This window comes from Carassius carassius, chromosome 43 (genome assembly GCF_963082965.1).
Source record: "Carassius carassius chromosome 43, fCarCar2.1, whole genome shotgun sequence".
NCBI lineage: Eukaryota > Metazoa > Chordata > Actinopteri > Cypriniformes > Cyprinidae > Carassius > Carassius carassius.
In genome coordinates this window covers 8,127,611-8,154,446 of record NC_081797.1, presented here as the reverse complement: position 1 = coordinate 8,154,446, position 26,836 = coordinate 8,127,611, and the positions used below count along the sequence as shown (strand labels likewise).

Sequence of the window (26,836 nt, the reverse complement as noted above, 5' to 3'; positions counted from 1 at the left end):
TTATGCAACGCAATGATGGCTGCACGCGTTTCTTTGCAGGTCACCATGGTTAACAATGGAAAAACAATGATTTCAAGCATCACCCTCCTTTTAACATGTCAAGTCTGTCATTCTAACCCAATCAGCCTGACATAATGATCTCCAGCCTTGTGCTCATCAACATTCTCACCTGAGTTAACAAGACGATTACTGAAATGATCTCAGCAGGCCTTTTAATGACAGCAATGAAATGCAGTGGAAAGGTCTTTTTGGGATTAAGTTAATTTTCATGGCAAAGAAGGACTATGCAATTCATCTGATCACTCTTCATAACATTCTGGAGTATATGCAAATTGCTATTATAAAAATTTAAGCAGCAACTTTTCCAATTTCCAATATTTATGTAATTCTCAAAACTTTTGGCCATGACTGTAGTTCTATAATTTAACTGGTGTCGATTGAATTTCTTTAGTAAAAGCATACAGGGTTGTCAATCCCATGATCATCCTCTTGTAGAAGGACAGCACCAGCACCTGTTCCACTGGCATCGACTTCCAAGTTTGTATGGTTTGGTGCAATCTGGAGCAGCTAGGACAGGAGAACTACACAACAAATATTTTAGTGAATCAAAAGCAATTTGACAATTAGGACTCCAAACAAAAGAAACATCTTTTCAAAGACCATCAGTGAGAGGCTTTGCTACATATGAGAATTTTTTACAGAATTTTCTTTAATAACCGACCATGCCAAGAAAATGCTGGAGTTCTCTTTTAGGAGAGGGGAAAACCATGATGGCACGAACTTTAGATGCCACTGGTCGAACCATACCATAACCGACCTCCTTACCTAATTAGGTGACCTTGGCATAACAGAAATCACATTTTGTTAAGTTGAGGGTGAGATTAGCTTCTTGGAACCTAGAGAAGACTTCCTTTAGAGTCTTTAAATGACTTTCCCATGTATCAAAGTAACAAACGACGTCATCAAGTTAGGGATCACAATTTTTTACATTAGACCGCACCTTACTCATTAATCGCTGGAAAGAGGCAGGATCACTTTTCAGGCCACAGGGAAGAACCTTGTATTGCAGGAAAACATCTGGAGTAGCGAAAGCTAGCTAGCTAGCGACTAGCTTTGTCACAAATTTGGCCTGACCAATGCGGTCAACACAATCATCTATTCTAGGATGAGGAAATGAGTCTGATTTAGTCAACTGATTAACTTTTCGGTAATCTGTGCAGGAGCGTGACGTTCCATCTGGCTTAGGAACTAAAAGGCATGGGGAACACCAGGGACTTGAACTTGGCACAGCTAAGCAATTCTAAATCAAGTACTGCGTTTCCTTCTGCATGATCTCATGCTTTACTGGATTGATACGATAAGCATTTTGCTTAACAGGACGATGATCACCATCATCAATATCGTGCTCCAACACCTTTGTTACAGTGGGCACATCAGAAAACAAACACATTTGTTACAGTGGGCACATCAGAAAACAGTGAAGAATACGTTCCAATCAACTGCATTAGTTCCTTTTGAGATGAACTAGATAAGTAAGAGAGTTTTTAACGGATTAGCGAAAGGGTTTCAGAATTTTTCTGAAAAAATGTCAGACAAACAGGCACTTCCAGTTCGTAGATCATCTACACTAGGTGAATAGTCAGAGGAGACTACACTCACAGATACAATAACAGGAAGTGGAACTGTGCATTCAGGCTTTGGACGAAAAACAAACAGTTTTACCATGTTAATATGACATACCGTCTCTTTCCTTTTCCTTTCAGGGGTTTTTACCACATAGTCAGCATCACTTAACTATTCCTCAATCACATATGGACCTGCAAATTTAGCTTGTATAGTTGACCCAGGTGAAGGCAGTAATACAAGAACTTCATCACCAGCCTCAAATGAGCGTTGAACAGTGCTTTTATCATATCTACTTTTCATTTGAGACTGTGAACTTTCTAAGCTCTGCCATGCCAACTTCCAGACAGAACGAAATCTTTCATGGAAATAACTCACATGATCCAACACATTCTGTTCTGTAACTGAGTGACTTTGAGTCAAAGTCAAAGTCACCTTTATTTATATAGCGCTTTAAACAAAATACATTGCGTCAAAGCAACTGAACAACATTCATTAGGAAAACAGTGTCAATAATGCAAAATGATAGTTAAAGGCAGTTCATCATTGGATTCAGTTATGTCATCTCTGTTCAGTTAAATAGTGTCTGTGCATTTATTTGCAATCAAGTCAACGATATCGCTGTAGATGAAGTGTCCCCAACTAAGCAAGCCAGAGGCGACAGCGGCAAGGAACCGAAACTCCATTGGTGACAGAATGGAGAAAAAAACCTTGGGAGAAACCAGGCTCAGTTGGGGGGTCAGTTCTCCTCTGACCAGACGAAACCATTAGTTCAATTCCAGGCTGCAGCAAAGTCAGATTGTGCAGAAGAATCATCTGTTTCCTGTGGTCTTGTCCTGGTGCTCCTCTGAGACAAGGTCTTTACAGGGGATCTGTATCTGGGGCTCTAGTTGTCCTGGTTTCCGTTGTCTTTCAGGGCAGTAGAGGTCCTTTCTAGGTGCTGATCCACCATCTGGTCTGGATACGTACTGGATCCGGGTGACTGCAGTGACCCTCTGATCTGGACACAGACTGGATCTGGTGGCCATGGTGACCTCGGAACAGTTTCCGGGGAAGTGTTTCCGGTTCCGGTTTACCTAATTAATGCAGCCTAAAAATCCTTTAACGGATTTGGATATTAAAAGCATATTAGTATGTTATGTGTATGCCAGGTTAAAGAGATGGGTCTTTAATCTAGATTTAAACTGCAAGAGTGTGTCTGCCTCCCGAACAATGTTAGGTAGGTTATTACAGAGTTTAGGCGCCAAATAGGAAAAGGATCTGCCGCCCGCAGTTGATTTTGATATTCTAGGTATTATCAAATTGCCTGAGTTTTGAGAACGTAGCGGACGTAGAGGATTATAATGTAAAAGGAGCTCATTCAAATACTGAGGTGCTAAACCATTCAGGGCTTTATAAGTAATAAGCAATATTTTAAAATCTATACGATGTTTGATAGGGAGCCAGTGCATTGTTGACAGGACTCGGCTAATATGGTCATAATTCCTGGTTCTAGTAAGAACTCTTGCTGCTGCATTTTGGACTAGTTGTAGTTTGTTTACTAAGCGTGCAGAACAACCACCCAATAAAGCATTACAATAATCTATCCTTGAGGTCATAAATGCATGGATTAACATTTCTGCATTTGACATTGAGAGCATAGGCCATAATTTAGATATATTTTTGAGATTGAAAAATGCAGTTTTACAAATGCTAGAAACGTGGCTTTCTAAGGAAAGATTGCGATCAAATAGCACACCTAGGTTCCTAACTGATGACGAAGAATTGACAGAGCAACCATCAAGTCTTAGTCAGTGTTCTAGGTTATTACAAGCGGAGTTTTTAGGTCCTATAATTAACACCTCTGTTTTTTCAGAATTTAGCAGTAAGAAATTACTCGTCATCCAGTTTTTTATATCGACTATGCAATCCATTAGTTTTTCAAATTGGTGTCTTTCACCGGGCCGCGAAGAAATATAGAGCTGAGTATCATCAGCATAACAGTGAAAGCTAACACCATGTTTCCTGATGATATCTCCCAAGGGTAACATATAAAGCGTGAAGAGTAGCGGCCCTAGTACTGAGCCTTGAGGTACTCCATACTGCACTTGTGATCGATAGGATACATCTTCATTCACTGCTACGAACTGATGGCGGTCATATAAGTACGATTTAAACCATGCTAATGCACTTCCATTAAGGCCAACAAAGTGTTCAAGTCTATGCAAAAGAATGTTGTGGTCAATTGTGTCAAACGCAGCACTAAGATCCAATAAAACTAATAGAGAGATACACCCACGATCAGATGATAAGAGCAGATCATTTGTAACTCTAAGGAGAGCAGTCTCAGTACTATGATACGGTCTAAATCCTGACTGGAAATCCTCACATATACCATTTTTCTCTAAGAAAGAATATAATTGTGAGGATACCACCTTTTCTATTATCTTGGACAGAAAAGGGAGATTCGAGATTGGTCTATAATTAACTAGTTCTTTGGGGTCAAGTTGTGGTTTTTTGATGAGAGGCTTAATAACAGCCAGTTTGAAGGTTTTGGGGACATATCCTAATGACAATGAGGAATTAATAATAGTCAGAAGAGGATCTATGACTTCTGGAAGCACCTCTTTTAGGAGCTTAGATGGTATAGGGTCTAACATACATGTTGTTGGTTTAGATGATTTAACAAGTTTATACAATTCTTCCTCTCCTATAGTAGAGAATGAGTGGAACTGTTCCTCAGGGGGTCTATAGTGCACTGTCTGATGTGATACTGTAGCTGACGGCTGAATGGTTGCAATTTTATCTCTAATAGTATCGGTTTTAGAAGTAAAGTAGTTCATAAAGTCATTACTGCTGTGGTGTTGGGAAATGTCAACACTTGTCGAGGCTTTATTTTTCGTTAATTTAGCCACTGTATTGAATAAATACCTGGGGTTATGTTTGTTTTCGTCTAAAAGAGAAGAAAAGTAATCGGATCTAGCAGTTTTTAATGCTTTTCTGTAGGATATGTTACTTTCCCGCAAAGCAATACGAAATACCTCTAGTTTTGTTTTCCTCCAGCTGCGCTCCATTTTTCGGGCTGCTCTCTTTAGGGTGTGAGTATGCTCATTATACCATGGTGTCAAACTGTTTTCCTTAACCTTCCTTAAGCGTAAAGGAGCAACTTTATTTAAAGTGCTAGAAAAGAGAGAGTCCATAGTTTTTGTTACATCATCAAGTTGTTCTGAGGTTTAGGATATGCTAAGGAATTTGGATACATCAGGAAGATAACTTAAGAAGCAGTCTTTTGTGGTAGAAGTGATGGTTCTTCCATACTTGTAACAAGAAGTAGAATTTGCAATTTTGGCTAAATAAAGTTTGCTCAGAACTAAATAATGATCTGAGATATCATCACTTGGCTGAATAATTTCAACACCATCAACATCAATTCCATGTGACAGTATTAAATCTAGAGTATGATTTCGACAATGAGTAGGTCCTGAAACGCGTTGTCTAACACCAATAGAGTTCAGAATGTCTATAAATGCTGATCCCAATGCATCTTTTTCATTATCAACATGGATATTAAAATCACCAACTATTAAAACTTTATCTGCAGCCAGAACTAACTCGGATGTAAAATCACCAAACTCTTTAATAAAGTCTGTATGGTGCCCTGGTGGCCTGTATACAGTAGCCAGTACAAACATAACGGGGGATTTATCATTAACATTTGTTTCTCTGGATAATGTTATATCCAGAGATATAACATTATCCAGAGAAAGAAGTTGTTCTTGCAACATCTTTAATGGACCACGAGGAGAATGTCCAAAGACCAACTCAGCTGGGCTGAATCCAAGGGATTCCTGGACAGTATTTTTTGACAGCAAACACAAAAGGGGAACCTCTTCATCCCAATCCTTTTCATGTTCAAGACAGTAAGTTTGAAGCATAGACTTAAAGTGTAACTAAACCCCTGCTCAGAGCCTGACTCCTCCCACTGACAACATTTGAAAAATGCTGAAAAGTGGGCAGATCACAGTGGAGATAGAGGGGATGAACCTAGGGCGGGGCTGAGCGAGTGCGGCGTGAACCTGAGAGCCGCAGTGACGGATTGATTGACAGCTGCTGTCAGAGACGCTAAAATAGAGAGTGACTGTAGTGACGCAAGTAGCTTTGCAACAGAGCGATCATTTGAAGTAGAGGACTTTTCTCCCCCACTTTCACCTGAAGTGGAGGATGTCGAGGTGTCTGTTCATATCAAATCGAGCCGCTGGCTCAAACTGCGGTCTTAACTCCCGCACCGCGTCGCTTTTCAGCGCGAGCTGTGTGGAGAAGCCCATTTCCACCTCCATTGCGTTGGAGAAGCAATCCCGTGTAAAATGCAGTTTGCACACTCGAGCTCTAGGCGGGAACTTGCGGTCTTCCAGGCCAAGTGCATGCAACCACTGGCTCCTAATTTTAAAGTCTGCTGGTAAACTATGCAGTCCAGCAGTGCTGTCGCAACTAGCAACACACAGATAAATCTATGCTAACTTGAAGATCTAAATAACTATATAATTGCTATGCTAAATAGATGCTATAATAGACTATACTGGTCATTATCAATACTTGCAAATTCCAGCTCCTGACTCACTACAGTGATTTTGATGGTTTTATACTGCCAAGAGCGTGGTAGCTCGTACCAAGGGGCGTGGTGAGCTGGAATCTGCTTACGTCACCTGCCACCGCTTACGCCACTTGCCACCGCAACATCCAATAGGAAAAATCAACTGCAGTAGCCACCGTTCAACCTGAAGAGGGCAGCACTCAGACGTTTTTACACCATATATTGTAGAATTAAAACACTTTATACTCAAATGTCAAAAAAGTTACTCGAATCAATGAACAGCACTAATAAAGCCCCATTCTTATAGATCATTAACTAAAAAAAGTTGGTTTAGGGTTTAGTTACTCTTTAAGAGTTTGATGGAACCTCTCTAACATGCCTTGTGATTGTGGATGATATGCAGTGGATACACAATGTTTGAGATTAAATCCATTCATTAACTTACGAAACACACGGGACATGAAATTAGTTCCTTGATCTGACTGAACTATTTTTGGCATATCAAAAGTTGTGCAGAACTTAATGATGGACTTCACAATTGTAGAAGATTTCAAGGTGCATAGCGGTATTGCTTCTGGAAACCTGGTAGCAGAACACATTAAAGTTAACAGATACGAATGGCTGGACAACACAATCTATTACCAGTTTCTCAAAAGGTTCACTCGTTACCATAACAGGCTTTAGTGGTGCTGGGGCAACAACCTGGTTAGGCTTTCCAGCAACCTGGCAAGCATGACACGATCGACAATACTTAGTCACACTAGCTTTCATGCCAGGCCAGAAAAAGGGTCTTAACAGATTGTTATAGGTTTTCTTGATCCCTAAATGTCCAGACAATTCATGGTCATGAGCGACACGTAGAACATTTTCTCGGTAAGAATTAGGCACAACTAGCTGGAAAACAGGAATGAAATACCTTAGGAAATTTCTGAGTCAATAGCGCAGTACTTTTTGATACATATGGTATATCAACTTCTTCAGGAAGACAAGACCTTACTTCCGGCTAAATCATTACCAAGGTTGAGTGAAATGCCCTTCAATGGCAGCTGAAATTGTACGGCTATTTTAAGTAACCCAGTCACAAGATGAGAGTGCAGAAAGAAACCTAACTACCCCAAGTTCAATTCCTTGAACTAGGACATCTGAACCACAGCTGGACTGTGTCGAAAAAGGAAGTACATCTGTCAAAAAAAAAGGAGACTGTACCATCACACACAAATGGTGCAAAGGTGGGATCAATCGCAAGCATAGACTCTAAAGGGTGGGTACGCACAAAAGCAACACTTTTATGTGCGGCCTGTGTTTTCCTCTGTTTCTTATGTTGTAACGTAGGACATAAAGCAATCAAATGACCCTTCTCATGACAGTAAAAACACTCATGAGAATCAGGACCCTGTAGGGGATAAAGGAGAAAACACAATTTTCTGTGTAAGCACAAATTCATCTGCGAAGATGGCTGCTTCAGCGAGTGATGTCACCTTTTGCTCATTTAAATGAACTACTATCTTTTCAGACTTGCAATTCTTAAACTCCTCTACGAGGATTAACTCCTTAAGTTGTTCAAACGTGCTGATTTTACTTACTGCACACCACTTCTCAAACAGAATAGTCTTTTCTCTGCCAAATTCAACAAAAGTTTGGCTGGAAGTTTTCATATGCTTTCTAAATTTGTCGATAGGCTTCTGGAAAAAGCTCATGATCTCTTAACACAGAGGACTTCATTACATCGTAATCTAGAATTTGTTCTAAAGTCAATGCCGAACATACCTCCTGCGCTTTACCCACTAGTTTACACTGTAAAAGTAAAGGCCAAATATTCTTGGGCCACTGCAAAGTAGCAGTGATATGTTCGGAAACAGTACAATAAGTATCAACTTCACTTTCTCTAAATGCAGGATCTAACGAAATTTGTCTGTAAATATCAAATTCTGTTTAACTCACTGGTGAAGTATAAGATTCAGCGGGAAGAGGTGATGAAGTAACAGCCTGCACAGGAATAGCATTTCCCTGCAATCCAGGAGAAGAAGAATGCCGTGTTTGACCAGACTTTTGCTCATTTTCCAGCTCTTTGAGCCGGATGTCTGTTTTTGTCTCAAGCTTCAGCGCTCGGACCTGCAAAAGCTGACTCTGGTACTGCTGTCGGGCTAACTCCACATCTAACTTCTTTAGTCAGATTGCTTAGCATTTTCTCTTTTGGTGAAGAGGGATTATCGGGATCTATGCGCTTGTCCTCATCAGACTTGAGCTCCTTTTCTAGAGCTTCCAAGTCATCAGAAAACACTGGATTTATTGTAACACCCGTTACCTCATTTTCACCAGGTAAGATCCTTTGCTTTACCCACTCCTTGTGCAAGACCTCCTTAATCTCCCTCTCTAGCGCATTTCAAGATACTCCTATATCAAAAAAAAATCTGCAATTAAGGATTAGTCATCCTTCCAACACTTTCACTTTCTGTAGGCGTGATCATAAATTTTTCAAGTTCAAATTTCAACGACATCGTAAACTCTAAGCTTCATCCCACACTAGATGAAAACCACCAGGCAAACACAAGAAAACACAACTCTGCAAAAGCAGTGAGTACACAAATACTCAATTTCATTCGGACGGACAAGTGAACAAGCTTCTAATTTCATTCGAATGGACAGACGAGCCCCAAATTCATGTTACGCCCTGTCTAGGGGTAAAGGACACAACATGAAGAGAAAGAGGAAGCAGAGATTATTTTGAGGGTTTTTAATTGAACCAAACAAAAATACAACCACCAAAACAAATAGGGAATTTTGTTCAGGAGTTGACCAGGCCAAAATAATAAAGAAAACTTATTAAGTTTAAGACCTCTTTCCTAAACACTAACCAAAATAAAATAAAATAAAAGTACAATATTTTAACCTAACTCCATAACCAAAACAGAGATCAAAAAGGTTACAATAAACATACAATAAAATGGCGTCAAACTCCTTACTTCCTCCCAACCCTCTATATTTACAATAATATACAACTATTTACAAGATCATGCAAACAGAGTTAAAAGGAGAATCCAAATCCATATCATAACAAGCAATAGGGTCAAAATACCAAACTACAAAAATCTAAATTCAACTAAACAGCCAAAACCCAACAAGACAGAAACGAGAAAAAGCTAAACAAAGGGTTGTAACAATGTGCTCAATAATTTTCTCTGTGCCGTTCCACTTTATTACACATAACTTAATTTCTGAACTTATTTGTTTTGTTTTGTTTGTATGTATGGGTTACTTGGGTTGTTACCGATGTCTGGTTAAACAGCACCTTTAGAAATATATTTACTGAGAAAAATGGTGACATGTTCAATACTTATTTTACCCACTGTATATATATATATATATATAGGGGTGTAAAGATACATGTATTCATATTGAATCCTTTCGTTACGAGGTTTTCGGTTCAGTTCAGCATTACAAACTGAACGATTCATTGGACTAATCCTATTACATTTAGAAAATAAAACAGCTTAAAATGTGTGAAAAATAATCTTCTCAGTGCCAATGTGCTAAACAAGGCACCCCAAATGACGTAACAGGCACCGTGCTGTCTGCCCATTGCCATAGCAGATGGGCCTAAGATAACCTCCACTGGGTTGTGTCGAAGGAAGATGATATTGTATCAATGATAGCCAGAGATATTGTCAAAAAATCAATTATTCGGCATCAGATTTTGAAAGTTCTGTCATTTCATTTCTACTTTCACTTTATGTATAGCGAATTGACTGAGTTTAAGATGTTCACCTTCATAACTCTTGTGTAAAGTTTTTTTATATATATTTTTTTTTTGTTGTTCAATTTTCTGTCCAGTCTCTGCCACGGCGACATGCCAGAAGCTGATGGAAGTGGTACCTCAGGAGTCCTGAAGACCAAAAGTGACCACTGCCTCTTCCACGTACAAGTCTCCTCGTACCAACCTCAGTCCCCCTTTACTGTATTCCTCGACTGCCTCACCTCCTCTTGTGTTATCTAAATCTATATGAATTACCACATAAGAAACCAGACAACATCAGGTCACAGGAGCATTTTGGTTGAGATGTAGATTTTGCCAGTCCTTCCTCAATCAAATGTATTATACTGTATACAATTTATTTTATTATATATATATATATATATATATATATATATATATATATATATATATAATTTTTAAAAGTACCGGAGATATGTGTCATATAACTTGGTCATCCCTTTACTTAAGTCTTTATTTGTTTTTGTTTTTTTGTTTTTTTTGTTTTTTTGCTTCCTCCATTGTGTTTTTAGCTTTTATTTCAGAATGTACAGTATGAGAGGAAGAGTGCGTACCGTGCTGTACTAGTGGAGAGGTGCCATTGTCTCTCTCAGCAACCAGAACAGTGATTCCCAGCTTACTGATAAATTTGCATCTTGGATAACAGAATGTCCTATTATGCATCGCTTTTTCTACAGCAGATATGACCAGTTTGCTGTGCCTTTGTCTGTCAGTGTAGAATTGTATTATTTTTCGAGATTGACTTGATAAGACTTTATACGTCAACAGATTTATTTTTGATAGCTTAATGCAGTTTTTTTTTTTTTTTATTGTCACTAAGAATTTCAAGGAATCTCCTTTTTGTTTGGTCATGGTCCTCTAATTGAATATTACAGAAGGCATAGGCGTACAGTGTTCAAAAATTCATCAGAATACATATAGCCGTGCTGCTTACCTCATACAGGACATTACATTCATAGACCTAGCTGTATATTTTTATGCCTAAATATGATTTTGTGAAGTACAAAAGATGAAGCGCTGTTTTCCTTTTTTTATTTTTAATGTTTAGCATCTCTTTTCTCCATCTGTTATGCAAATATATGTAAAGTACTTAACACTGGACCACAGTTTTTATTTTGTTTCCAATGAATTTTGCAATTATTTAAACAAAGAAAAGGTTGCTTGGTAGTTGCGAACTTTTAAAAGAAAGTCATCATTTAAAACAGTTTGTTGTTGTTGTATTTGCATGGTTTGTCAGTTACTACGTCTTTTTTTATTGTACCATCAAGGTATCCTAAAAAATACGCCTACAGAAGAGATTTTAGTGCGTCATCAGACTGCGAATTTAAAAATTCAGAATGAATTTGCTGGGAAAATGCGATATCATTGTTTAAGTTTTACTGTACGTTGTTTTTTTTGCGTCATCTTAGTTTTGATTAAATTCAATTTGTTCCTATACTGGACCAAAATCAGCTGTATGTGTGGGAGAAATCGCACATTTTCCGTTAAAAAGTGGTGAGACAAACACTAGGGGTGTTTTTGGTGATGGAGTGGGGAGTTATTTTAGGACAAAATGGAAGTTGTCCTTTGGTTATTATTATAACAGAAACATTTCTGAGGCTTCTGGATAGAAGGACTCTGTAGATCTGAAATGAAAAAGAAATTTTTTCATTGCTTATGTTAGTTTTTATAGTTTATGTTTTTGTTATGTTTATAGTTTAGTTAATGAACTTTGTATTATTTAGAGAATTTCAGCAGTATGACTAACACTCAAGCCAACAAGATCATTTCATCTAATTTAAATAGTTATGTAGAAATGTACTTGTATGTATTTATTTATTATTTTTAGAGTTTTTTGTGAATCTGTAAATGTATTTTGTAACTGATGGCTTGGCGTAGTTTCCATTTGTGCCCATTAAAGGGATATTTCACCCAAAAATGAAAATTTGATGTTTATCTGATTACCTCCAGGGCATCCAAGATGTAGGTGACTTTGTTTCTTCAGTAGAACACAAACTGAGATTTTTAACCCAAACCGTTGTAGTCTGTCAGTCTTATAATGGTTTTAGCCGACCGTGATTCCCATTCACCTCCATTATAAAACTGACAGACTGCAATGGTTTGAATTAAAGATCTCAGTTTGTGTTCTACTGAAGAAACAGTCACCTCCATCTTGGATGCCCTGGGGGTGAGCAGATAAACATCAACTGTTCATTTTTGGGTGAACTATCCCTTTAATATAAAAATAACTGCAGATGAGCTGAGTCTGCCTGCACTGACATCTGCCCCATGAAAACAGAAGACATCGCAGTGACACTACGTTTCACAATTTTTTGACATATGAATTATATTTGCTCATCGCAGATCTTTTGGTATCAATGATGTCTTCATTAAATACTTTAAAGAAAAAAAACGTAACTCTTATGTGTATGCTTATATTCTCCTAATAAAATTGTCCACTAAACAGTTTCTTTAAACTTTAAACTTTTGTTTCTATAAACACCATATTTTGCATTTATAAACTAGCACGTATGATTACATTTTAGACCCAACAACATCTTTACAAGCATGCAAAAGTCTCATCAGTTCATTTTGAAGATCATTTGAGAGAAAACTGTTTTCTTGTGTGATGCCGTATTCAGCTGATCTCGAATCAGTCATCTGCACTGTTTATAGTACTCTGAACAGTTGGAAGTATTCTGTTGCCAACCATTTGTCCTGTCTTCTCTGTGATGTCCAATCAAATACAACTACAAATTGAGCAGTTTCTAGTAATGGTTAATGGTTAGAAATTAAATAATTCATTGTTCTGTGATTTTTATTTTGTTGAAGGACATTGTTGAGTATTCAAAGAAATAAAACATGAATTCATTCAAAACACGAGAACTTGTGTGTTTTTTATAAGATCAGCTTATTTTGTTAGCACTGATATAGCAGAAATATGAAGATACCTAAATTAGTTAATAAGTTAATAGTAAATACACTCATCAAAACAACTTATATAAAGGGGTGACTAAAAACTATTTAAATGATCATTTATAATGCATTATATAGTCAAATTATAAATAGTTACAATTATTAAGATACATAATTATTATTATTTTTTTTTAAACATTATTTTATATTATTATATGCAAGGAGATTCCCACAGACAGGCCGCAGTATTCCCTCAAGCAAAGTTCCTCAGTCATGAATTCCTGTGGCTCGTGACTTAAATGGGCTCATGCAAGTTAGACTTTGGAAAAACTGACCTAAAAGCCATTTCTCTCCTAAGGATATTCTTAAAAGCTCGGTCTCGCATCAGCTGCTGGGGCCTAAGGAAAGCTCTCGTGTCATGTGAGTTGTGAGGAAAAGATTAGCCAGTGTCATTTGACTACGCTTTTATTTGTTATATTACCAACATTAGTGTTATTTGGTTAAAAAGCAGATCAAACGCTTCAGTGATAAAGCGTGAAAAGCACTAATTCAGCTATTTAAAAGTAAAATAAGAATTTTCCCCATCGTTACTGGCACCAGGTGGCATTGAAAGAACATTGAAAAATAATAAACTAAAATCACACGTACAAAAAAAGTCCAGTGGTGTAATAGCCTAATAATAATAAAACTGTATAGAAATGACTACGACTGTAGTCATTCTAAGCAATGAATAAACAATATATAATCTAGACTCAAGGGGTAATGGTCATATGATTTCAACATAAAGGAAGCCCACTTAATATATAGAATAAAATAAAAGTTTACATTATTTTAAACAATTTCTTGTGGAAAGTAGAATGTTAGATAAAAGTTCTACTGTTTACTTTCAGAAAATTAGCTAATGAACTTAATTACAAACTTAATTGCGAATTGTTTTAACAAGCACCCTAAAAGTATCAGTGCTAATGAAGATCAGCAGACTTGTTAAGTTTCAAGGCATGAGACTTGTCTTTAAACTCAGCTTGTGTCGCTGTGTATGAGTAATAACTCTTCGAGTACCTGACACACAAACCTACTCAGCAGAGGATCCTCATACTTTACTGTTAAATGTAACATGTAGACACTGACTGACCTCCTCCTGACTGCAGGCCTCAAGTGAAAAGACATGTGTTGGCATAACAGAAGAGTCAACTGACAACTGTGATGCTTGACAGATGAGTCTGTACTGCGGGCCTTTTCAGTTTTCATCATTTCTATGAAATGGTGGAGAGAAAAAAATAGATTAGAGAAACAATGAAGTTGTCCTAATTAGAAGTAAAATTAACAGCTTCTGTTAATTAAATGCAACGGGGGATGTTTTCTAACATGGCAAGCTGATGGAAATTTCGACCTCAAATTGCAGGAGAAAGACAAGGTAGATTTTTTCTGTGCACTTTATCTATTGGTCACAGGGGTTCAGTGTTTTGCACATGATCAGAGCTACGTCAGTCTGCCTGAGGCAAAGAAGAGGGTTGATCTCCTAAAATAAAATCAAGGACTGTCTGCTTACAAGAAGGTTACGAGCCAATCACAATCAAATTAATCATCTCGCTCAAAAACAATGCTCACCAAGCCGTCATTTATTTGATCTAAAATATAGTTAAACCAGTAATATTTTGAAATATTATTACAATTTTAAATAACTGCTATCTGTTTTAATATATTTTTTAAAAAAAAGTAGTTTATTCCTGTGATGGCAAAGCTGAGTAGAAGACCAAAACATCATATGTCACCCTATTTAAATTCTCACCTTCATACTAAATGAATAGTCTTCTGATAAAAAAGATATTGTTGCTGCTGTCTCTGTTATTGACATGGTGTGTTTATCTAAGAGAATCAACTCTGTTGCTTTAGTCTCTTGGCAACAGGCAAATCACCGGTTCCAAGATAAAATCATTTGTTGCCATCGTGTTCAATTTTTCATTACGGTGAGTTTCCAATCTCATCTCATTTCTTTATATCCCAGGCATCGCTGTGATCACGACTCTAATACAGAAGCCTTTTGTGCAGCTGATATCAGGATGGAGAACCGGATCTGTTTTCTCTGGTAATGCAGGTTAATTCGCACACAGAACCCCATGTTCTCCAAGATTTACGTCACAGTGAACACTTATGTCAAATCACAAGTGTTTCCTGACACCAAGACCAGATTTTTTTTAAGCAGTGCAGATGGGGCCAATGAAGGGGCAATATTAGCTTTTAACATTATAGTAGATATGAAGGTTGGAAGAGAAATATAATGATAATTAAGTTAGCCTATTTATGTTTTTGCAAGTTCCTGATAAACAACAGTGTGATATATGCTGGTATTGGGAAGTTAGCCAATCATATCAATGCTTTTACATGAATAAGTCTTTCCTTTTCAAATGCAACAAACGAACCAGAGAAATCACTCCTGGCAGGCCTGGTGTGCTTCTGCACCACTTGTTTTTATGGAAAGCGCACAAGCTGAATAGAAAACAACAGGAGGCCAGGATTGCAAGGGGCAGAGAGACAGAGGTCAAAAGGTGTCGGAGTGAGACGTGTGACTGGAAGTCTGGAGGCAGGCAGGCTCACACACTCATGTGCATACACACACAATAGCACTCACAGAATTAGACAAGTCTCTCACTCAAGGTCACGATTCCACCTTCACAGTGGCAGTCAGGTGACTGGAAGCAAGATTTGGGTGGTCATGTGCTTGGCAACACAGACTTTTCTGTCCTTTATGTTGTTGTTTTTTTCCTTTTTCTGTCATTTATGTTAGAAAAAGTTGAAAGGGACAACATGGCATATTTACCAACCAAGGCCAAATAAAATAAAAGGTTAATTAAAATACACAGATATGTTTCTTTTTTAAATTAATTCATTTATTATTATTTATTCATCATTTTACAATATAACAACAATTAAAACTATTTAAATTAAAAACAAAAAAGAATTCTCCATTAAGTAGCATCAGAGTATACAAAATCATACATCATCAAATCCAATTTGTGTTATCAAATTAACACTGAGATCCAATGACAGCACATTTGATGGGCAGTGTGATAGCAATGGATATTAAGTATATAAGGGTTCATAATAGGTCCGTAAAATATTCCAGGTCTATAAAAAGATGTGGGTTTTGTTTTTTGAACTGTATGTTGAATGTTTCATGTGCAGTGTTCCCTTTATGAAATGTTTTAATAATTCAAATGTTGAAGAGTGTTCCCTTTTCCAGTTTATTAGAATACATTTCTTAGATACGTAAGAAATCAAACCTACCCTTTTGATAAATAAAGGGTATGATATTTCATTAAAGTCCACTCCAAAAAAAGATATATTAAAAGATTTTTCTGATATTTCTTCCCTAGAACCATCACAGAGAACTCATGTACAGTATCCCAAAACTCGTTTAGTTTTTCGCAGGTCTAAAAAATGTTCATAATCGTTCCCTTATGTGTGATGCACCAGGATATATCTTACTACACAGTGACAACATAGAAATGTGTAATTTGTTTTAAATGTATTTCTTGCTATTATAAAGCACACGTCTTTACACGGTTATTTACCTGTTTTCTGTTATTAATATAGGCTAGTATTAATGAAACTGGATAAATGGCTTGTTTCTCAACATGTATTTATATTGTATATATTGTATAATATTGTATATGATTAGTGTCGTAACTGAGCCATAATGGGAAGAGGTATGCAAACCACAGGTTTTTGCATCAGTTGCTAGAGACATGCATGTTAATTAGCTACATTTCTGAGGAGGATGGGTGTCAGTGCTTCATGTCAGGATGGTAAACGAATATAAACCGTATCAGTTCACTCTGTTAACACATACCACACTGTTCAGGGGAATGTAGAGGCTTCATATCTATATATGATTTGAGGTTTATACAACCTTTTATGGGTCAGCAAACTAAACAGCAATGTGTTTGTGTCTGTGTAACTCTGGACCACAAAACCAGTCATAAGGTTAATTTTTATTAATTGAGATGTATACATCATCTGAAAGATTATAAATAAGATAACTAAGGTTTCCATTTATGTATAGTTTGTTACGATAGGATCATATTTGGCTGAGATACAACTATCTGAAATCTAAGGGTGCAAAAAAAAAATGGAGAAATTCACCTTTACAGTTGTCCGAATGAAGTTCTTAGCAACACATATAATCAAAAATTAAGTTTTATTTTTACGGTAGGATATTTACACTAATGATTTTTTGCATAAAAGTAAAATCGATCATTTTGACCAAAACAATGCATTGCTACAAATATACCTGTACTTATGACTGGTTTTGTGATCCAGGGTATATTTATGCAATAATTTATAATAATGATATATGTTATGCTTTATTATTATTATTCAAGAGAAGTATGACATAAGCCCCCTGCTGTCTGATGCAATGATTTAAAAAATGCTAATTTAATTTAATCTAGGAATGTTTAAATCGTTGCGTTTGTGAAGTTTCATCAGTACAACAATATTCACCCGCTCCAGCGAGTGGCGCTATAGCGTAGAACTGTTAAAAAAAACCATCGAGGAACGTGTTGCCCGCGGAAGTATTCCTGTGCGTCGGTCTTGTAGTTCATTTGAAGCTCCATGTGGCTGTAATTGTCACGCTTAAGTCATTCTGTGCCTTTTAAAACAATCAAAATGGGTAAAAAGGGTAAAAAAGAAAAGAAACTGAAAGGAGCGGAGAAAACAGCCGCTAAAATGGAGAAGAAGGTGTCAAAAAGATCGAAAAGAGAGGAGGTGAGTGAATGTATTGCTTAAGACGCCACCATTAGCACTAAAATAAACAATAAATCAACACGAATGTCATAGTTTGATTCTGTATTTTATGGAATTAGGAGGATTTGGAGGCTTTAATAGCAGAATTTCAGTCACTAGACGCGAAAAAGACGCAGGTTTTGGAGACGCCGTGTTCCCCTCCGTCCCCCAGGTGCGTGTCCACATGTCCAGGTGAGAGTCACGTGTTTGTTCCTGTCACACCTGACTGACAGCTCGCGCACTCCGCAGGTTGAACGCTTCTCTGTGTGCGCATCCCGAAAAAGACGAGCTGATTTTATTCGGAGGGGAGTTTTTCAATGGGAAGAAAGTAAGTACTCGTGTTGGTAAATCTTGCTATGTTTTGGAGCTGGCCAATCCGTTATTATGTTCCAAGAACCATCCTGAACACCTTAAGCTTGTTTTATTATTTTATTTCTCATTTGTAAGTTTTTTTGGATAAATGGTTTGTTGCTAGTAAGAGATTGCCTACTTGGTAATGACTAGAAACCAGCTACCAGTTTAATTAAGCTGGATTTTCCACCAGGATATGATCTATTGATATATCATGTATTGTTGACATAGATATTTATATAATATATCAATATACTGTCGATATATTCCTATGAAATACTGTATGTAAATACATATTAATCAGTTTGTCAATGTTTCCACCGATACAAAAACTGTGTGCTTCCCAAAAAGCCTCAAGTCAGTTAAATGTTTCCTTTCTTTCAGACATTTCTATACAATGAATTATTCTTCTACAACATTAAGAAAAACATCTGGGTGAAGGCAGAGATCCCGAACCCTCCTCCAAGACGCTGCGCTCAACAGGTACTCTTTTAACTTATTTAATTTGTTGGTTAAACCTCATATTTGAAATATACAAAATATAATAACATTATAACTTATGTGCAAACAACAAGATGGAACAGATTTTGTATTAATGCTGGATCTGTTATTTCAGTCTTCACCACCAGGGGTCAGACTGTCTTAACAGAAGTCATTTCTCAAGCATGTTTCAGTGGCTCTCTCTCCATCTCTCTGCAGGCAGTGGTGGTTCCCCAGGGTGGAGGGCAGGTGTGGATATTTGGAGGGGAGTTTGCGTCCCCTGACGGCGAGCAGTTCTATCATTATAAAGATCTGTGGGTGCTTCACCTGGGGACACGCACATGGGAGCAAATCAAGTGAGTATTGTTGTTTTTGACAATTCACTGAGGACTGTGCAATACTCAAGTGATATATTGCGAGTCAAAGAACATGCATTCTTATTTAAAATCCTGACACCAACACACTTTTTTTAAGCCAAAAGTTTTTAAAATGCACTTGAAGGCAAAGCGACGGCTAAATATAATCAAAATAGTTTGAAAAAAGTGTGAATGATTACCATGTTTATCTACTATAGTATCAAAGATGGCATAAGATATATCCAAATATCATGGATATTTTCTGCAATTTTCAGTGCATGCTATTCTAAAGGAAAAGTGTTTGTTCTTGTAATATTTTATCATTATACAATATATAATAGCATAACTTTTTTTTATCAAGGATAAAGCAAGAGAAATTCATCACAAAAATCAAGTGTATTGTGAAAATTGCTGATATCTTCCTGAAAAGGACAATAGTGAACTAAAACAATAAAAATATACAAAAATTGCTAAACTGATACATTTTATATATTAATGCTAACAAAATATTAATCGCATCTAAAATAAGTTTGTTTACATAATACGTGTATGTACTGTTTATTTATTATGTATATATAAATACACACATTCAGTATATATTTTGTAAATGTTTACATGTATACAGATGTATATATTTATATTATATTTTATGTATTTAATATTGTTTTATATTACTTATATTATCTTAAATATATACATGCATGTGTTTGTATTTATATATTCATAATAAATAAACACCATACACACTCATATTATGTACACAAACTTTTATTTTGGATGTGATTAATCACGATTAATCATTTGATATCACATATATGTTTGTGTGTGTATACACACACATTACAATAAAAAATGTAAGAAATAAACAACAAAATTACTAAAACTTTAAAAGAAAAACAGGAATTACAAAAATAATTCAAAATATTAATTATTATAATAGGATCTCAATTAAACTAAATTAACACTGAAAAAGACAAAACCATTCATTAAGACTGAATTCTTTGTTGAACCGGAAGTCTAATTGTGTTAGGTCTTTATGGGAGCTTAGCTGGGACTTTAAGACCCGTGTCCACCTGTGTTTTGTCGTCATGCTGTGATTAGAGGTTACAGATGTCTAAACTAACAGGATTGACTTTTGACTGGTGTCCTAGCCTCTTGTTGAAAATATGTCCACTTTGTCCTCTCAGAGCTCCTGGTGCTCCGTCTGGCAGGAGTGGACATCGAATGGTCCTGAGCAAAAGACAGCTACTTGTGTTTGGAGGATTCCATGAGAGCGCCAGGTACAGACAGGGCTCCCCGACTTCAGCCTGTCAACATTCAATCTGTATTAGAAGGAAAATTATACTTTTTGCTATATATGTGTGTGTGTATATATATATATATACATATACATATATATATATATATATATATATATATATACATATACATATATGTGTATATATGTGTGTGTGTATATATGTGTGTGTGTGTGTGAACATAAAATCTGTATGTATATATACAATTTAAAACATTTAATACTCTTTAATTATTTAGTTTTTATATGTTCTCTGCTTTACAGGGATTATATTTATTATAATGATATTCACGCTTTTAACCTGGACACCTTCACATGGAGCCGTCTCCAGCCCACAGGAACTGGCCCCTGTCCCCGTTCAGCCTGTCAAATGACCCCCACTCCCGACGGCAACAGCGTCATCATCTACGGCGGGTACTCCAAAACTGTACGTTTTGGTTATTACTGTGATTTTTTTTATTTTTTATTATTATTATTTTTTATTGATGTACACTTCATCAGGTTTTACATTTACATTAATCTATGAGTGAATGTGAATTTATTTGAATATTATATTGAGTATAAATGTTACATTTGTGGAAATCTATTGTTTTCACAAGAAATATTAAGTAGTTTTCAACATTATTAATAATAAGAAATGTTTCTTGAGCACATCACATATTAGAATGTTTTCTGAAGGATCGTGTGACACTGAAGACTAGAATAATGCTGCTGAAAATTCAGCTTTGCCATCACAGGATTAAACTACCTTTTAAAATGTTAAGTTACTTATTATGTAATAATATTTCACAATGTAACTGTCTGTACTGTATTTTTTTCAGTTAATGTAGTTCACGATAGTACTTTTGATCTAGAGATACTAAGAATACAGTGGTACTACTAAATCATGTATAAAAAAACATTGTCATGGTACATGGAAAAACTCCATGGTAGTACTATGTCCAATAAATCATGATAGTGTCAAGGTACTTGTATTTTTTAGCGTACAGTTGCTAAGCAACTTGCCATGTTTATATAGAATCCTACTGATGTCCGATCACATGAGTAGCTTAATTCATATGGCTATAACTATTTGTTGCATGCTTATGTAACAAAATACATAAAACCTCAACATCCTCCCTCCATATATATACACGTGGCATTTCAGGTTAAAGTGTAATGGATTTAAAACTGTTCACACCTTACATGTCCATCATTAGTTAAGCTGTGTTACACTTGGCTTCATTTTGCAAGAGCATGTTGATGGCAACTGCAACTGCTCTATACAGAGAACCAGGTATTGTGTCATTTCCAGGAGCTTGTCCTTGAGTAAACCCATGAGAGTAAACAGATGTAGGTGGTCATGGCTGCCTTTCTCTTCCAGAGAGCGAAGAAGGATGTGGATAAAGGAACCATCCATTCTGACATGTTCCTGCTGAGGAGGGAAGGCAAAGAGGAGCAAGGTACCATCATTAGGGCCTCCACGGTCATCGCTAGTTTAACGTGGGCTGCGTCTCTCTCCATTTCTCCTTTTTGTTTTGAAAATCCACTTTCTTGTCCATGTCTGAAAAAGATTTTGTTTAATTTTATTCTCTTGTCCTGCAGAAAAGTGGACATGGACACGAGTGAACCCTTCAGGAGTCAAGCCCCCTCCTCGGTCAGGCTTCTCTTTGGCAGTGGGCCCCGGGGGCCGGGCGCTGCTCTTCGGTGGCGTCTGTGATGAGGAAGATGATGAGTCTCTGGAAGGAGACTTTTTTAATGACCTTTACTTTTATGATATCAACAAAAACCGGTGGTTTCCTGCTCAGCTAAAGGTTGGCGTAATGTTTCGATTTAGTAAAGCCTCTAAATAAAGCCCAAAAAACATTTAATATATACATTGTCTTTTTCTTGGCAGGGCAACAAGTCAGAAAAGAAGAAGAGGCGCCGTGGGAAGAAGGGAGAACAGACGAATGAAACTGAAGGGGAGGAAGAGGAGGCACAAGGTCCCACTGAGATTATTAAAGAGATCGTGGCCGAGGATGGAACGGTTATGACCATCAAGGAAGTGATTCCAGCTGCACAGGCAGAGGAGGACAGTGAGGAGGAGGAGGAGGAGGATGGCGAAGAGGAGGAGGCGGCTGCAAAGGCTCCCCTGGTGGAGCCCTGTCCTCGCTCCAGCGCCATGGCAACGGTGAAGCACAGCAAGTTGTACTTGTATGGAGGAATGTTTGAGGTGGGAGATCGACAGTTCACACTCAGTGATCTCTACAGCCTGGACCTCCATAAGATGGACCAGTGGGACGTTCTAGTGGAAATGGACCCCAGTAAGTGTAAAGAGAGTCCAGAATTCACAGCTGCTTTCAGAATATCTGTCTGTCTGTCACTATCTATCTGTCAAAAACAGGTAATGGGGGGGGGGGGGGGGAGACCACTTTAAACCGCAGGCTTAAAAACAACCCACAGCAATGTTGTAAAAGTAGCCTGATTCCACTATAAATCTTTGGAGATGATAACATTGTCTGTTGGTTTCGTTATGTTGTTTGTTCTATCCATCGTTTGTTTGTCTGTCTGCTTCGCTATCTATCTATCATTCTATTGTTCTGTCTATATGTTGTATTGCAAATAGTTCAGTACCAAAATGTATAAGCCACACTCGAGCACTGAATTCTTATTACAGAGACGCAGGAGTGGCTGGAAGAATCAGAATCAGAAGAGGATGATGAAGAAGCAGAAGCAAAGGGCGGTGATGCAGAAGAAGATGACGAGGAAGAGGAGTCGTCCGAAGAGGAGAGTGAAGAAGGTGTGTATTTCGGAAATGCCAATTTTGCTTTTCGGACACATGTGATGGAGAAAAGTACCGAGATAGTAAGTTTAATGTTTACTTTCAGACAGTTCAAAATGATGCCTATTTATGAGATTGAAAGGCCATCCTTGAGGGCGGACGCATACATTTTCCTTTAATGATCAAGGCCATGATTTGGGTCAGGTCCATGAGGTAGACATGATTAGATGACAAAGGGTTTAGCTGCCAAGAACCCGGTCAACATCCACTGATTCTCTTTGACAACCAGAGCTGTGTGTTTTGCTTTGGGGTCCTTCTCGCTTAAATTCATTATTGTTAGATGCCTGTTTCTCTTGTCAGTTGTAATAACTTCACTCGTTTTTAGCTTGTGGCTGCTTTATGATTAGGTAGTATGCTAAACAAAGAGACGTTGTTGCCTCATCATCCACTCAGGGGGCGTTTCATGTTCAGAGTATCTCCATTTCAGCACTTCAGCTCCCGGGATTTACCTTGGACATAAAGTGATGACGCCGAAGTTTTTTAGGAGAACCGAAAAGTTTCTAGATTTTTAAAGAGAACAGAAGCGGTAACCTGGACAGGTGTTGACATTTTCTCTGTATCTCTCCATCAGATGCAGAGCATCCTCCAGTAAAGCCCGGAGAAGCCCTTGCGGATTATCAAACACGGACTGAGAAATACTGGCTGGGTCTGGCCCAAGCCAACATGGGTCCTGAAGCCAAAGAGAAGAAAGTACAAAAGGTCGGCCAAGCCATGGCCAAGGTGTTCTTTGAGGATCAGGAATGAGATTTAACGTGTGTGTGTGAGAGTGAGAGAAGACAATTAAAGGGTTTGTTTGTGAGAAAGATAATGGATATGGTGTCATTATATATTAGCAAGCTGTGTGTGTTTCTGAGAGTGAACAAAAGAGAGCGAATGGATGCGTGTTTGAGTTTTAAAAAAGCGAAAGCATGTTCTTCTGACTTTAATGTTTAAAAACACGGCCTTACTCTTTTCTCACTATTTTGTCCATGTGTTTTTATTATTAATAGCAGAAGCTGAATCTCAAAGTAGTTTCATTATTTGAATTGAATTATTTGCTTTCCATAACCCTTTCTACTCGGATTCAGAAGCCATTTTTAGGTTAACTACTACTCTAAATATTTATTTTTCATAATATTTGATCAAATTATTTCATTATTTAGCATAAGCAAAAAAGTTAATGTCCAACCCTGCTATATATCTGTTGATGTGCTCTACTATAGTGATAGTTACAGTGTCTCATTTTGACATTCACCGCTTTTTAAAATGCTGTATTCGTCTAAACGTGAGAGACAAAGCACCAAATATCAGAACAGATGTGTTCTGTGAAAGACCTCCATAAGAAGTTTTGTCTTCGAGCTGAAGAAAGCTAAATCAGATGGCCAAGTGGCAATCACAGTTTCTAAATGAAAGGCGCTTCTCACATTGACCTATTTTTTGTTGGCTGTGAAGAATAAGCGATGTAGAAAGAGAGGCTAATGAATTATAAATCGCGGATGGAGAAATGGATGAGGTTACGATTATGCAGCCAACTGTCTCTCATCTCCCCTCTTTCTTTCTCTCTATCTAGCCATCTTTTTATCAAATCTGACTTTCTTTTTAAAAAGACAGTTTATAAATAACTAAAGTCGCCGTTTTTGCAGCCCTGCTCTGACGTCCTGAAGCACATGGAACTGCTGTCGTCAGAGACGCATCAGAAGAGTGTGTGTGTGTGAGAGAGACGGTGAGAGGGAGAAACCGGGACAGATTTGCTAGTTCTCGAAGATGTTTGTAGGTCACGTTACTTGATTGATTCCATTTATTTACCTAGTGGCTGTCTTTATGACCTCATTAGTGTTCTGAACCAATAAGAAAGAGAGTTTGATAAAAGATAATGATTCATAATTGAAGCTTGACTAATTCTAAAGCTCGGGGACATGCTTCCTCACATTGTCTAATTTGTTTGGACACGGTTTAAAAAGGCTTGTAAATGGAGCCATTTAATGATCTTTTACTGTCTAAAGGTGTTAAAGTGAAGTTACAGAAAGAATTGATATCGCAGATATCGCAAAAATCTTTTGAGTTTTTGTGTGTGTGTAAACATATATATATGCTAGCTAGCTAGCAAGGGCACAGTAAATTAATCAAAACTAAAAAAAAAAATTGGCACAATTGTTTTCAACTTCATTTGGTGAGGATAAGAGACTTATTAAAAAATAACATAAAAATCTTGCTAACCAATAGTGTGTATATAATATTTTTTCTATATTGCATGTACTTTATGATAAATACATTAATTATCAAATGCAAAAATCTCATTATTACCGTTTTAAAATTCTTACATTGTCATATTTTATATATAAAATGAGTTCAATACAGCAATGATTTTACTAGCACATTTTTTACTCATTACTGTAAATGCAAAATATTTCCATTAATTAAAATTAGCTTGTACATTTCAAAATCATGGTCATTTTTGTTGCTCTGCCTATAATCTGTTGTTTTAAACAAAATAATTGTATTACAGTGTAACATTGTATTACATGTCACTGAATGACAGAATGATGAAAATCTCTTGAATAAATGTAAGAATAATGTGTTTAAAAACACATCTGGAAAAAATTAGATAAGCTTAAGGTCAGGATATTTGATAAAAAATTTTTATATTAGTTTATTTCAGATCAAATCAAATATACATGTAGAACACTTTGAATATAAGGCAAGTCTCGAATACGGCATTAAATCAACACAATTATGAGTAAATAATGACTTCATTTAATTTTGGGGTGAATTATCCCTTTAATAATTGGGTCTAATTTTCTTTATGCAAAATCCTGTTTTGATTTGAGGTGTCCTGGAAATGTTTTTGTGAGCTTTGCCTAGGCCCTATGTTACGGGTCGTTTTGAGAGCTCTTTTTTTCCGTCTTGACTTCCGTCTTACCAATAGATTTAAAGAAATCACCCATAATCCTCTTCTAGTGCTGGGACAAGGCTGAACTCAACTCAGTGATTCAGTTACAGTAATCTCAGACAAAATTGGCTTAACTTCCTAGCAGACGTCCACCAAACAGTCGGTCACCCACAGTTTTGGTGGAGGGGAGACCGAGGCGGTCATGTAAAAATGCCACCGATGCCCAGTAGGGTCAAAGGAAGTACACTGGTGTAATGTCATTAAAATTCAAAGGCACGTCTCGACTCATTAGTGTTGCCAGATCTCGCTAGAAAAATAGAAAAAAATAAACCTTAAATAAGAACTGTCCTGTATTGTAAATAAGAAGCATACCAAAAGATCTCAACCTGCACCTGCGTATGTATGTACATTATTAACTCCAGAAGCTGGATCGCTTATGATGAGCTAAGCCCGAACTACTAAGACGCTTAATAAGAATTGCTTTTAATAAGTGGACATGACAACAATACAAGAGCACGCTCTGAAAAATGCAAGACTTGTGGGCAGTGGAATGGGGAAAAAAACACAAGGCCTCAAGACCGTTTTTTTTTTTTTTTTTAATGTTTAATTAACTTAAGTAACATAGTTTGTTTTTGTGACTGTGTGCCATGAAGGTGAGTAAATAATGACAGAATCAGGCAAACTATTCTTTTAAGATTGAGAGGTTTTGCACAGATGTCTCGGTGAATCTGGTGCAAATCTTCTCGTGTCAGTTATGGGGATCTTTACGGTTATTTGTAAGCAGTCTCAAGCTTCAGTGATGTGAGAACAGAAGGGATGATATGGGGTTCGTTTCTACAGGAGAGGACAAGGATGAAAGTGAGAGAAAGAGACAAAACAAGGACAAGAGAGAGAATTGAAGATGAAATGAATTGGCCTTGTGCCCTTGCAGACTATTGCAAATTGTTTTTTGTTTTTTTCTTTTACTCTGAATCCATCAAGAAGATTCATTTACATTTTTGACATGTTTGTGGAGGATGTCTTGACAGTGCTGTT

At 37.0% G+C, this 26,836-nt stretch overlaps 2 protein-coding genes across 2 annotated transcripts in view; both read left to right on the top strand.

Annotated features, from left to right (window-relative positions):
- Positions 1-10,297, top strand: part of LOC132125125 (large neutral amino acids transporter small subunit 1-like) — a 42,639-nt gene extending 32,342 nt beyond the window's left edge. The window contains exon 10 of the mRNA XM_059536364.1: positions 10,025-10,297. Coding sequence (XP_059392347.1) covers positions 10,025-10,080 — 56 coding nt within the window. The 3' untranslated portion in view covers positions 10,081-10,297. The remainder of the gene's footprint in view (positions 1-10,024) is intronic.
- A 7,115-nt stretch (positions 10,298-17,412) lies between these two features.
- On the top strand, positions 17,413-23,941 carry klhdc4 (kelch domain containing 4). The gene is made up of 12 exons (XM_059535949.1): positions 17,413-17,627; positions 17,726-17,817; positions 17,895-17,973; positions 18,381-18,479; positions 18,696-18,832; positions 20,020-20,112; positions 20,394-20,556; positions 21,493-21,571; positions 21,714-21,922; positions 22,006-22,414; positions 22,768-22,890; positions 23,504-23,941. The coding sequence occupies exons 1-12, from the start codon at positions 17,529-17,531 to the stop codon at positions 23,674-23,676; spliced, it is 1,755 nt and encodes a 584-aa protein (XP_059391932.1). The 5' UTR covers positions 17,413-17,528; the 3' UTR covers positions 23,677-23,941.
- Positions 23,942-26,836: the final 2,895 nt, after the last annotated feature.

Bases quoted from the DNA above. Each gene is read 5' to 3' on its own strand.
- klhdc4 (XM_059535949.1), top strand. From the start codon at position 17,529: ATGGGTAAAAAGGGTAAAAAAGAAAAGAAACTGAAAGGAGCGGAGAAA. The intron at 17,974-18,380 runs GTAAGTACTCGT...CCTTTCTTTCAG, and splicing joins AGTTTTTCAATGGGAAGAAA to ACATTTCTATACAATGAATT. The intron at 22,891-23,503 runs GTGTGTATTTCG...TCTCTCCATCAG, and splicing joins CGAAGAGGAGAGTGAAGAAG to ATGCAGAGCATCCTCCAGTA.